Genomic DNA, 14,915 nt, shown 5'->3' on the forward strand with positions numbered 1-14,915 from the left:
AATTCTCCTCTAGGTAGGTTGCTTGATAAGGTTTGCTTGCATAAAATTTGACTGTGCTTTGTTTCTGCATAGCTAAAGTTTGTGTTTATATGAAATTAATAACTTTAATTTTTAATTATTCACTATATGTTTTTAAAAGATATTGCTGGAATACTGTGGGACATAAGATTTAATCAAACAGTGTTAGATTATTTTCTGCTATGTACTTTCCAATTATTCAACTCTTAATGTAGACACCAGCATTCTTTGACCTTTCTCAGGCTGAGGATAGCCTTGGCTCTTTTTTTTTTACTTGCAGATTGTGTAGACCCCAGCAATGACTTTTGGGCCTGTTAATAAAGAACCCATATAAAAAAAAAAAAAAAAAAAAAAAGTTTCATCACATCAAATAGCTTTTTGCACATTTTTTTGACCATTCTTACTAGTCCTGCAGCCATCTAAACATTTCACACTGCAGGAGCTTTATCCCTCTGGATAAAGCTCCTGCAGTGTGATTTTCTGTGGTTTCCACTTATTTCTGTTTGTAAATTTTTCTGTGCAGAATGCAAGCCCAGAATTTCAGCCCAGTTTTATATACATTCTAATGGATTTATCAGAACTTGGTGAAAAAGTATCTTGTACCACCCTTAGGATTTTCATCAAACACAGAAGTGGTGGTTTTTCTGTTGTGATTTAACAACCACAGCTCCTACTGGCTTCAGTTTTTGGTGGTAATCTTTAATAGTTTTAGAATTTAGTGTTGCATTTCTTCCTTGTTCAATTTATAATGCAGCCATGCACAGATATTTCTCACAGATTTTTTTTTTTTTTTTTTTTTTTTCAATAATATCTGCATTGGTGAAAGATGCAAAAAAAGAATTATTTTCATGAACATTGTTTGGTGAATTTATGACTTTCGGAAAGTATTAATTTTCTTTGTTCTTATTTGCAGTGTAAAATGAATGCATTATTGAGCCTGTAAGGCTACTTTAGAATCTAGAAAATACCGTATTTCTTCAATTCTAAGACTCCATCGATTGTAAGATGCACCTTAATTTCAGAAAAAAATGCTTTGATTCTAAGAAAAAAATAAAATAAAACACTAAAATAAAGCTAACAAATATTTTTATTATAATAGAATTCAGTTTACTAACAACAATAGTACTGGTATTTATCAGTAGGTTATTTATCACTTCCTTCTGAATCTTCTCAGGCCGATATCTGAATCAATATCAGAGTCTACTTCACATTCAGGGTGAGATTCTTCTGAGCCATTGTTATCTTCATTATCCCATAATATATAATCTTTTGAGCCATCGAGAGTGTTGGTGATGCAACATTTTTTTAAATGAGTGCTTTACTATTCTTTCTGGGATCAGCTTCCAAGCTGTTGGTACCCGTTCCGCCAATTTTGATGCTGGCGCTTTTTTAATTTTTCCAAAAGGTGTCAGCGGAAGGTTGTCGGTCAACAGCCAGGATTCATATTCCTTTCTCAAGTAATCCTTAAATGGTTTGTTGACTGAAACGTCGAGTGGCTGCAGTTGGCTAGTCATGCCACCAGGAATCACAACCAAGTCATCACGTTTTTGCACCATTTTATTTTTGACACGTTCGGACAAATGTCCACAAAATGCATAAAGTACTAGCATGCTAAATGGGTTATGAAGACTTCCAGGATGTCTATTCCACACAACATTTAGCCAGTCTTCCATAAGCTCTGCCAACATCCATTCATTTTTTTGTGCACGCACAATGACATCTTTGGGAAAAATTGCATTCTTCTGTATGGTTTTTCTATTTAAAATTAAATATGGTGGCAACTTTCAACCATCAGCAGCAGTGATGCATAGCATCACAGTGATATGCTGTTTTTCGTAGCCCGTGCTTATAATCTTGATTTCTTTAGCATCTTTAGCATTGACTGTGTAATTTCGAGGCATATTGAAGAAAACTGGGATTTCATCAGCATTTCCAATTTGACTAAACTCAGTTTCTTTTTTCCCTTAATTTCATCACCTGTCGCTGAAAGTTAATCAGCTTCTGTTGAAAGTCTGCAGGAATTTTTTGACAGATAGATGTTCGGTGTGTTAACGATAATCCACTACGACGCATAAGTCTATAAAAAGCCTTTAAAAATTATTTTCTCTATTCTGAGGGACTTGGCAATTTCTCCGGATTTCAATTGCATGGCTTGTCGAGTGATGGGTAATCCTTTTGCACATGTCTTCATTACAGAACGTATCACAGCTTCCTCGACTTGTGGAAATCTTCCATTCTTAGGCCCTGTAAAACAGTTGGTTGTTGCTTTGCATGAAAATATGGAATTGCGATCATTTTTCCAATGACAAACATTTACTTCACTAATGTCAAAATGCCGCCCCGCAGCTCTATTTCCATGTTATTTTGCATACACAATAATTTTTCGTTTCACTGCAGCTTCATAGTGGAATCTTTTTGACATTTTAATGTGCAGTACGGGATCAAAATTAACGAAATACAGTAACTCCACTTCTTACATACTTTCGAAGATACAAACAAAACATTTTAGTTTTCACTGAGTGAGCTCCACTATAATGAAATAATGGTGGCTTCACATTTCAAAAGCGTGTGAAATCACCCACGCCACTTTATTCTCCAATAGAATTGGAGAATGCGATAACTTAGAGGCAGGGTTTCGACGTAAAAACAAAACGTGTGGGCTGTGCAAAGCGCAGGAAAATTCGAAAAAACTGCGATTCTAAGATGCACCCCGTTTTTAGAGAAGTTTACAGGGGGAAAAAAGTGTGTCTTTGAATCGAAGAAATATTGTAGTTAACTTCTACCTGTGTCTTCAAATAAATACAACTGTAAATTCCCACAGGAAATGTGAGAATACCAACATGCAATAAAGACTTTTTCTGGGTATAAAGCAATTGGAACATGTTTCCATACATCTTTCTTTCTTGGCATAACCATCCTCTACCTTAGAGTACATGAAGAAAGTTCAGCCTTAGAGGTGTAACTGTTAAGGTTTAACTTTATAATAAGAACAAATGAATGAATGGCTTTCTGAGAGTTTCTATGTTAACTGGCTCTCCATTAAAGCAAAATTATGAGTCTCTGAATGATGAAATCAGTGCTAGAGCTATAAAAGTATAATGAATTCAGACTGCAAACTGTGTGTGCACTATCACCAAATGTAAAAGGATTTTGTTGTTTTTAGTCCAAACTTTATATTATACTTAAAAGATAAACAAGGATTTGTGTGGAATAGGTTTAGAAAGTACTGGGAAAGTTTTTTTTTTATCCTGTGCATCTGCAGACAGAACAGATTCATTTTATTAATATTAAATGAAAATAGAAACTGTGTAAATAAAGACAATGTAATAAGTAGTTATGAATATAAAATCTTGTCTATTTGTTGATGTCTTAGGATAATTGGATTGCTTGGAAAATATCCTTCTTTCTTTTCTAGCTTTAGGGGAATCTTCCAAGGAAAATGGAGAGGTAAGTTTATTAACAAAAATAATATTAATTCATAAAATATTTATAAATTTTTCTGTGGGAAGAAAAGAAGTTTCACTGCTGTGTAACTGGTCTCCTAGTATTTGTTGCAAAAATTTTATTAATAGTTCACTAATAAATGAAAACAAAGCAATAGTTCTGACTCATTGTGCTGGTGTTGATTATGCTATAGTTTCAGTATGGGTCCCTGTGTATGTAGTAGTAGTGGCATGCGATGCAAGAAAGCAAGTGTATGAGCTTATGCAGCATCAGCCAAAAAAAAATTTACAGAACAATTCCCTCTAAATGTTTGTCCAGTTCTTCAGATTTATTTAACCTATCAACTTCCACAACAACAGATGGAAGTTTGTTCCAGCAATAAACCACCTGCTGGCTAAAGGCAAATTTCCGCACATCTATTCTACATCTGTCTTTCCTCAATTTGAATTTATGCCCCCTTAGGTTCATAGTCTGAACAAGTGGAAGAATCCCATCAGAATTCAGCATGCTCAACCCATTCAAGGCCTTATACACCTCAATCAGATCACCTTGCAGGTGCCTAGTCTCCAGGCACTGCAGTTTGCAGAACATAAGCTTCTTGGTAAGAGGATCAATTCATTCTCCTTACCAATCTTGTTGCCCTTCCTCTGTACATGCTCAAGCAAATCTACATCCTTCCTAAAATGAGATCTCCAGATCTGTATGCAGTACTCAAGGCATGGTTTGACCATTGCCTTATACAGAGGTACAATCGCCTCCTTTTCCCTGCTAGCAAAATTCCTGTATATCAGGAGTGGCCAACTTAATTTGTGATGCGATCTACTTTTTTCCTTCAAAATGTGCCGCGATCTACCATCTCAAAAATTTTATTGCACAAGGTGCACAAATTGAGGGACGACTGTATATTTAAAATTCGTCATGATCGACCGAAATTAAATCCGCGATCGAATGGTAGATCATGATCAGCTCATTGGCCACCCCTCCTCATGTGTGAATGAGATTCAAAATACTCATTCAGTTTGTTTGCTATCTGAGCAGGATCATCAACAGTCAAACCATCGATATCAAGTGACCAATCAGATTCATTCCCTTCCTTTTAGAGTTTATATAAGTAAAGAAATCCTTGCTGTTTTTCTTTACATAAGTAAAGAACTCTTTGCATCTTTTGCCAAAGATTTCTTGTAATCTGCTTTCACCTGTCTAACCTCCTTTGTGACTTGATTACAGACTAGCCTATATCTGCCATAGGTTTCTGTGTTGCCTGATAATTTATATGCATCCCATGCATATTTCTTCTCTGCCACAAGTCTCATTAGTTCATTTGACAACCATTTTAGGCCTAAACCTTGAACAGTATTTCTTAATAGGTATGAAAGTTTTAGTAGCTTCAACGATTAATTCCTTGAATGCTTCCCACTTAGAATTTGCTGTTGGTAACATCATCAGTTGATCCCACTGTACAGAATTTAAAAACTGTCGGAGACCACTGTACTCACCTTTACGGAAGCAAAAACCCTTTCCTTTACCCCTGATGGTAATTATATATTTAAGTAAATCCCACATCAATACACTGTGATCACTGCCACCTAGTGGTTCCTTTATCTGCAAATTCTTAATACACAAATGATCACTGCTGATAACCAGATCAAGAGTAATATCCTCTTTGGTTGCCTCTCGAACATGCTGCTGCAGGAAACAATCATCCAATAAATCTACAAAAGTCTTACTAGTTTGCAAGTGACCAACCCACAGGTTCCAGTCAATATCTAGGAATTAAAAAAAAAAACCTGCTCCCATTTCACCGATCCATTCGTTCCAAATACCTGTCCAGCTCAGCCTTAAATTTATTTAGGCTGTCAACTTCCACAACAAAAGATGTAAGTCTGATCCACCAATCCAAACTTCCACACATCTATCCTACAACTATCTTTCCTCAATTTTAATTTATGCCCTCTCAGGTGATTATTCTTAGCAAGAGGAAGAATTCCATCAGCATTGAGCATGCTCAAACCATTCAAGCCTTTATACACCCCAATCAGATCAGCTTGCAGGTGCCTAGTCTCCAGACACTGTAAACTTCAAAACGTAAGGCCTGACCTTTGCCTTATACAAGGGGATAATTGCCTCCTTATCCCGGCTAGAAAAGTTCCTGTATATCATTGACAAGACACCATGAGCTACTCTTGCAGATTGTCTGCACTGCTCAGAAAACTTCATATCTGCCTGCACAATTACCCCCAGGTCCTTTTCATTCTCTATCATTGTCAGTGTAGTATCACAGAGTTGATACGTTATGCTGGGGTTACTGATCCACCAATCTAAACTTCCACACATCTATCCTACAACTATCTTTCCTCAATTTTAATTTATGCCCTCTCAGGTGATTATTCTTAGCAAGAGGAAGAATTCCATCAGCATTGAGCATGCTCAAACCATTCAAGCCTTTATACACCCCAATCAGATCAGCTTGCAGGTGCCTAGTCTCCAGACACTGTAAACTTCAAAACGTAAGCCTTTTCTTCCTAAGAGCAACCCTTCGTACCATTCACTAATCTAGTTGCCCTTCTCTGTATTCGTTCCAACACTCCACATCCTTTTTAAAATGAGGCCTCCAGACCTGTATACAGTACTCAAGGTGTGGCCTGACCTTTGCCTTATACAAGGGGATAATTGCCTCCTTATCCCGGCCAGAAAAGTTCCTGTATATCATTGACAAGACACCATGAGCTACTCTTGCAGATTGTCTGCACTGCTCAGAAAACTTCATATCTGCCTGCACAATTACCACCAGGTCCTTTTCATTCTCTATCATTGTCAGTGTAGTATCACAGAGTTGATACGTTATGCTGGGGTTACTGCTTCCCATATGTAGTACTTTACATTTGTCAATGTTAAACTTCATTTGACACCGCTCAGTCCATCTGCTCAACTTTTCTAGATCTTGTTGCAGCAGCATACTGTCATTAGTGACCTTAACAACCCTGCCAACCTTTGTATTGTCTGCAGACTTGGACATTAAGCCTGATATACCATCATCAATATCATCTATAAGTACAGAAAACAATGGATCCAACACTGAACACTGAGGGACTCCACTAATAACAATAGTTCACGAAGAGCAGTGTCCATTGATTACCACTCTGTCTTCTCCCACTCAACCATCCGTTTATCCATAGCAGCAATTTGCCTCCAATGCCACACTACTCCAATTTGTGCAGCAGTCTTCCATGTGCAACCATATAAAAAGCCTTTCTAAGATCCAAATATATGATATCAAAGTTATTCCCTGCATCCAGTCCAATCAAATTGGTCAGACAAGACTTGCCCTTAACAAAACCATACTGTGTCCGAGCTATAACTGAAGTCTTGTCTGTATGATCCTACAGTGCTTCTTTAACCAGCCAGTCCCTCCATTAATTTCCCTGGAACAGAAGTTAAAGTAACAGATCTATAATTACTTGTTGCCCTTTGATCCTCCTTTGTGAATTGGGATCATATTTGCACATCTCCAGTCCATGGGCACATCTCCCCTGAGTCCAAGAAAGATCTCATAATTATGGCTAAGGGTTTGCTTACTTCCTTTGCTGCCCCCTTTAAGATAACTGGATAAAAGGCATCCACCCCGGGTGCCTTTTTTATATTTATCTTCAACAATTTCTCCTCCACTTTACTCTCAGTTATTACAAGATTATCTAGCTTACTGCCAGAGTTGAATACACCTCTAGCATTCCCCTCCCTGAATAATTCCTCATGTGTGAATGTCGATGCAAAATACTCATTTAGTTTATCGTAAGCCTATGTGTAAGCTATTTATCGTAAGCCTATGTGTAAGCTATTTATCGTAAGCTTTTTGTAAGCTATTTATCGTAAGCTATGTGTAAGCTATCGTAAGCTCATTTATCGTAAGCCTATGTGTGCTGGCCAATTTACCAACTTCCAGTCAGCACACGCACGGGGCCACCTCCTCTCAACTGACCGAACCTTGCTAACTCGCGCCTGGACACACTCCAGCTCCGCAGATGAAAGACGGAAAGAGATCACCAGAGTCAAAGTAGACCTTACGAGGTGTGGCTACCCCATCGACGTCCTTGACAGGTGTGATCTAGAAGCACGCGACAACGTGACGACCAACAGCAACGCCAACAGTGACGAGTCATCCACGAGGGCATTCATCCCATACTACCCAAACCTGTCATAGCAGATCGGTAGAATCCTAAGATCGCATGGGATAAAGTGCATCCAACTCCCAGGCAAGAAACTGCGTTCTCTCCTTTCCAACATAAAAACACCTGTCCCCACCCTTCTACAGAGTGGTTTGGTCTATCGCATCTCTTGCTGTGACTGCATGAGCTGCTACTTTGGAGAGACTGGACGTCGACTCGAGAAACGTCTCTCAGAACATAAAAAGGCGATCCGTTTGGCCGATGTAGAACACTCAGCTATCGCCGAGCATGTCTGGACAACCCACCACGACATCGACCCACACCGCAATGTCGTGGTTGTGGACAGGTCCCACCATCACCTGAGGCGTACCTGGTTGGAATCGCTAAATATAAAATGCTCGGACACCGCTTTGAACAGGAACAGTGGTTGTCAAGTTAACCCCATCACAGAGTCAGTAATTCTATCCATAGACAAACGCTGGCCACGTCACCACCATACGTCACAGCCACAAACATCAACAAACAATTAACCACGTGCCTCACGCACCATCCTGGCAGTGCATCTCTATTCCAACTGCCATTCAGTATTTTAATCCGATGAAGGCTGCCACCCAGCCAAAAGCTAATTTATTTATTGTAGTTTATTAATGCTCTGTGTAAAAATAAAATAAATAAAAATAAATTTTCGCATTATGAATCCAGAGCACGTAGGCCTGTTTTATTACTCATTTAGTTTGTTAGCCACCTGAGCAGGATCATCAAGTTAAACCATCAATATCCAGTGGACCAATCTGATTCATCCCTTTCCTTCTAGAGTTTTTAAATAGGTAAAGAACTCTTTCCTGTTTTCCTTTGCAGGCTTTGCCAAGGATTTCTCATAATCTGCCTTTGCCTGCCTAATCTTCTTTGTGACTTGGTTAACAGACCAGCTTATACCTATCATAGGCTTCCATGTCGCTCATTAATTTATATGTATCCCATGCATTTTTCTTTTCTGCCATATGTCTCATTAGTTCATCTGACATCCATTTAGGCCTAAATCCTGAACAATATTTCTTAGTTGGTATCTAAAGCCTATTAGCTTCCAAGATATTCTTTGAATGCCTCCCATTTTGAATTTGCTGTTGGTTACATCATCAGTTGGTCCCACCATATAGAATTTAAGTACTGTCTCAGACCACCGTAGTCGCCTTTACGAAAGCAAAAACCTTTCCCTTTACTCCTGATGGTACTTACCTTTTGCCGACCGGGCTAGCCAGGTGGGTAAAGTGCCTCCCTGGCAACCCAAAGGTCGTGGGTTCGATTCCCGCCTCGGGCTTGGATCAAAGTACTGCAAAAACCTTGGGAGGTGCATTATGGCCACAGAAGCCTATGCGCCAACAACTACCGAAAAAAAAAAAAAACTTACCTCTTTGAGTAAATCCCACTTCAGCATAATGTGATCACTACTACCTAGTGGTTCCTTTATCTGCAGATTCTTAATGTATGAAGAATCACTACTGATAATCAGATCAAGAGTATTACTCCCTCTAGTTGCCTCACAAACATGGTGATGTAGAAAACAATCATCCAATAAATCCACAAAAGCCTTGCTAGTGTGTGAGTGACCAACGCACAAATTCCAGTCAATATCTGGGAAATTAAAATCCCCCATTATAAGACTCTCTGATTTACTCGCCTGCTCTATTTCCCTGTACAATTTTTTTTTTTTTTTTTTTTTTTTTTTTTTTTTAAGTCATCAGAGTCGTTAGTTATATAACACACCCCCACTCTCAATTTTGATCTCCCAGTGCTTAAGTCACGCCAAACTGACTCGACATTATACTGTCCAGCGATGTCCACTGGCTGCACTTCCCTGGATTTTTTTAGTTTCTTAACTAATAGCATAACTCCTCCCCCCTTCCTATCCTGTCTATCCTTCCTGTACACATTGTACCCCCCCAAATTCCAGTTCTGCATTCCTTATATGTGTGACACCATGTCTCTGATATCCCAACAATATCTGCCTTTGATGTTTTTACCAACACCTCAAATTCATCAAATTTATTTTCCAAGCTCCTGGCATTGGTGTATACGCAAGTATACATGTACCTGTTCCTGTTCTTAGCTACCCTAACACAACCCATGTGTTTACTTGTACTGCAATGACTCCCAGCAGTCTCTGAAATACCCTGCATCTTGTTTTCCAGGCTTATGCTCATTCCAATAGAAGCAGTGCAAGAATCACTTTCACCTCTGCCAACGGCTGCTGTTAATCTATTAGTCCATGTATCCCCCCCCCAAGCTAGCAGTTTTCCGACAGAAAAAAATTAAACTTGTTGATCAGACTGATGAAGTTATTTTCAAGGAATCTAGTGAAGATACTATTAAGTCCCATTCTGCTATTAACATTTGTGCACAATCAACTGATTATCCAGATTGCTGGAATCCGGAACAGAAAAATAAATTTTGCATGAAAAATAAATGGTTGATTACACAAAACACGAACTTGGGCCGTTCAGTCTGTAAATATATTGGAACATTGGGAGTTGAAAAGGAAATTGGACTGAGAATTTTAAAAGAATGGATAAATATGCAAACTGCTTCCAATGGGGTAACAAGAAAACAGCAGTTAATGTTTTTAAGGAAAAAAAAATTCAAACATAAAGAAAGTGTATCTCACAAAACTGCATTAGAGCTTACAGAAGAATCGGAAAAGAAGATTTTTTAGAAAATATTTTTTAAGGCAGTATCTCATAATAGTGAAATTATGGAAAAAATATTTTTAACTGCTTATAAAGTAGCTAAAAAAAAAAAAAAAAAAAAAAAATCAAGCATGTTATGACTTTTAAACTGAATGGCATTGAAATGGGTCATATACTTCATTCTAGTAATGCATACATAAATATAATAAACCATATTAATAAAGAAATGAAAAAATAATTTTTAACATTATAGACAGAGACCTAAAAGTTTCTTTGATAATCGATGAAAGCACCATGCTGAGTCAAGCATCAAATTTAATTATTTTTATATGTATTTTATCTCCAAGTAATGAAAATAATGAAGTAATAAGAAATCCTGTGAATCTATTTATCAACTTAATTGAACTCATGATGTCACTGCTAAAACAATTTTCAGTTCTTTGATAGATAATCTTTGATTGTTAAGATTTAGACAAGATTATTTAAGCAAAAATTTTGTTGAATTTACTTGTGATGGTGTGGCAGTAATGCTTGGTTGGAAAAGTTGCATCACTATCGTAGTAAAAACCATGTTTCCATCGATTTTGATTTGCAACTATGCTAATCATCACTTATACTTTTTGTTGCAGATTCAATTGATCTTTTGCACTTTTTAATAGGTTTCAGTCATTTATGGAGAAACTTCACAATATATATCATGCATCACCAAAAAATTCAAGAGAACTCAGTATTTGTGCAAGTCTTCTAGAACAGCATTCCCCAAACTTTTTTAGTCACAGAACACTTTTCATCTCGCAACATATTCATGAAACACAAGTTTGGCGAGAGCTAAAGAACTGTTTCTAATATTTTATTACATATGGTGCACAGTGCATCAGGAGTATCTTTATTTCCAACACATGTAAAGCTGAAATTCAAATAACTGTCATTATACTTTCGTTTTGGTCTTTTATTAGTTGGTTCCTGTTTTTTCATTTTGGATTTCTGGGGAACAAAAGGCTGCGATTGTTCATCTTCACTTTGAAGTGTGACAATATTGTGTTCATTTTCATGAACACAATATTGTCAAAAAAGGTTACCTTCCACATTTGTACCATTGCTAAATGTTTTTGAGATAGTGCCAGTTTTTATGAATGAATGTGAGAGAATTTTTACAGATGAATCTAATTATTTACCTCCAACAAGGTGATCAGTATTGACATCTGCGTCAGCATTATTGTTTATAAGAAAGGCCTCCTCTAAGACTTTAATGCAAGCAAATATGTAAAAACATGGCTTATTTAGCCATGTTTTTATAGTAAAAAAAGATAAATAGTAAAAAGATAAAAAAAAAAAATGATAAATAGTAAAAAGAGAAATTTCAATAAGAAATACGATGGTAACATGCTTTTACTGTGGAAATATTTATAAAACATTCTGAAATAATACCTATTAAATTTTTATCCCGTTTACTACCCTTTTGTAATTTGAAATGTCAAATTAGTGCTTATGATGCCATTATTTAAAAACATCACTGGGAAATGAGAATACATATTTGTGAGAATTGTATTGTGTAAGTGCAATAGTACTGAAGTATCAAATAAAGAAAAAGGTGACTATTGAACACGCTACAACAAAGAAGCTGGAGTGCAGGGCAAGCAACAAAAGTAACAGCAGCCAAAATGAGAATTTTTTTTCTTCAGATCTTAAGAGGGAAAAAAAATTCAAAACTAACTATTTAAGACTTTGTGAATCCCCTCCCCACCCAAATTTGAAAATTTGGTGCATTTTGCACAATGATCTAAAAATTTTCCTGGGGTAGGACTCCCCTCAATTTCCTCTTTCCTAGAGGGACTTTCTCAACAATCCGAAGTTTATATGAGAGCTGTTCAATAAAGAATGATTATAATTTTTCACGAACAATCATACTGCATACTATTTCTGGCTAAGCTGTGGATTTAAGATCAAACCAAGCTGCATAACATAGCAACTGCACAGTTGACTTGGCGCCTCCGTAGCCAGGTGGGAAGGAGCAGCAGTGCTTAGCACACGCTTCTTGATTAGACCGGGGTTCGAGCCCGTCACCACCAAATACGGAGGATGCGGAAAGGTCAGGAAATGACCACCGCATATCCCGGAGCAATATGGCTTTAGTTGCTAATGCTCCTAAAAACCAAATAACAACAGCACAGTTGACTTGGTCACCTGTGTGACCATGGCAATCATCTTCAGCTTCACCTATGTAATAATGGACGTGACAGGTGAAGAACAGTATACTGCTCTCAAATTTTGTTTCCATCTCAAGAAAACGTTAGCTGAAGCATATCATATGAAATGTTTTAAAGAGGTTTATTGCGAATCTGCACTTCCATATAAAGCACAGCACACAGCTGGTTAACTGCTGCTCAAGCAGTTTTTATATATAAAGTAAACTGATTTGGGAGGTGCAATATGGCCTATATAGCCCTTGCACCAGAAAACACCACAACAGCACAGCTGGCTTAGAATGTTTAAAGATTGATGTGACTCGATGACTTGATCACAGAAATCGGTGGTTAGTTCTGGAGCACCACTTCTGTCACCTCAGAAACCATAACCACTGTTTCCGTAATCGTGAGAGAAGATCATTATATAACAGTAAGGTAACTGGCAGAGATGTTGAGAAAATATCAGTAGGAAGTGCACACAGAATTCTCAATGACCATTTGTGCATGCTGGGTTCCCAGACTACTCACACCTGAGGAACAGCAAATATGCATGGTAGTTTGTCAGGAGCTGCAATGGATAGTTACTGAAATTCTTCACAAGATGATAATAGTGGATGAGACATGGCTTCATCATTTCAACCCAGAGAGTAAGCAACAAACCCCTGTTTGGAATTCTACATCATGACCAACACCAAAAAAACAAAAGTTGTGGCTTTTTTTTTTTTTTTCATATTCAAGAAATAGTTTACCAGCATGTCGTGCCACATCATACGACTGTTACAGGACTTTATTAAAGAACTGTACTGCACACCTTGTGAAATCACATTCGTCGCAAACGACCACAATTGCATTCAAGTGGGTAAGATGCTGCATTGCAACAATGTGAGACCTTCTATTACTCGTACTGTTATTGAGTACTTAGCATCAGGGTGCCTTCGTAGCCAGGTGGGCAGGAGCAGCAGTGCGTAGCACACGCTTCTTGATTAGACTGAGGTTTGAGTCCGTGACCACCAAATACAGAGAATGCGGAAAGGTCAGGGAATGACCACCGCATATCCCCAGAGCAATATGGCCTTAGTTGCTAATGCTCCTAAAAACCCAACAACAACAACTTAGCATCAGTGGTTTGCCCAGAAACAAAAGAAAAGTAACAATACAATTATACTGTATCAGATTTATTAACAATGATTAAATTCTGTACAGAATAGAGTATTAATATTTGCCACAAGTAAACAAATTATGATTAAAGAGGCCTGTGCATTCTGGATTCATTATTAATATCGAATTACTGTGGACACAGAGCAAAATGGAGACAGAATAAATTATGACAAGTTTAATAATAGGAAAAATACATACATATATTAGATTAGATACATACGAAAAGCTTTCGGTTGTTTTCGTCAACCTTCCGCAGTCAAACTGACAGTTAAGAGTGGAACAGGAGGGCATATACTGCCAGTTCATGTACATGATTGGCAGTATATGCCCTCATGTTCCACTCTTAACTGTCAGTTTGACTGCTGAAGGTTGACAAAAACAACCGAAAGCTTTTTGTATGTATCTAATCTAATATATATATGTATTTTTCCTATTATTAAACTTGTCATAATTTATTCTGTCTCCGTTTCACTCTGTGTCCACAGTAATTCGATATTAATAAAAACAATAAAATAAAATTGCAAATTAAAAAGTAGATGCCCTCCTCAGGTTAATCAATTTCCTCAAAAGTATACATTTGAATGCCTTTGTGTTGTGTGGTCATCCTGAACCAAGAACCAGGTATAGTTGCTTGTCATAGCACAGCATCATCCCACCTTCTTTGGTACCACTTCTCCATTAACTGTATGTCCTGATGGATTCAACATCCCATGCTCTTCACTAACATCCAGATTTTGTCTGGAAAAAAAAAAAAAAAAAATGAGAGTGCAAGTAATGGAGTTTGATTGACATTTCTGCATCCTATTTTTCATAACTTTCAATCAACTTATCAAGTTTAAATTGCAGGCACCATTTGGTCTAGCACTTTTACCATTGCAGGATTTTTGTGCTGTTAGCATAGTAGACCTATGCACTCTACGTGCCTTGGAACAGGCACTAGGCAGCAGTTGCCCAAGGTGTTGGGTGCTGCCTGGAGACTAAGTGGCCTGGATACAACCTGAATTTTAAGTTTTTTGTTTTTTTTTATCTCTTCCCGGCTGTGGTAATTCCAGTTTGGATATTATAGACAATAAAATTAGATGGATTTAGACTGTCTAGGTGCCACCAAAGACCACATACACACATAATGATGATCTATTGCCCTTGTGTCCCAGAGGCAGAGAAAGCAAGGGGAAATTAGTGAAACCACCTTGCAAACCCCGAAGGAATTCCAACATCTTGAAGTCCACATGGATATTCATTTATACCGGTCATATTTGGTC

The 14,915-nt window shown here is 37.6% G+C and overlaps 1 protein-coding gene across 3 annotated transcripts in view; it reads left to right on the plus strand.

Moving 5' to 3' along the window:
• The window catches only part of LOC150083606 (endoplasmic reticulum-Golgi intermediate compartment protein 3-like), a 103,574-nt gene that overhangs the window by 22,016 nt on the left and 66,643 nt on the right, over window positions 1-14,915 (plus strand). For all 3 annotated transcript variants that reach the window (XM_090377378.1, XM_090377377.1, XM_090377379.1), the window contains exon 4: window positions 3,434-3,465. In XM_090377378.1, the coding sequence (XP_090233504.1) occupies window positions 3,434-3,465 (32 nt within the window). The remainder of the gene's footprint in view (window positions 1-3,433; window positions 3,466-14,915) is intronic.

This window comes from Mastigoproctus giganteus, chromosome 7 (genome assembly GCF_048544385.1).
Source record: "Mastigoproctus giganteus isolate SK-2022 chromosome 7, ASM4854438v1, whole genome shotgun sequence".
Lineage (NCBI taxonomy): Eukaryota > Metazoa > Arthropoda > Arachnida > Uropygi > Thelyphonidae > Mastigoproctus > Mastigoproctus giganteus.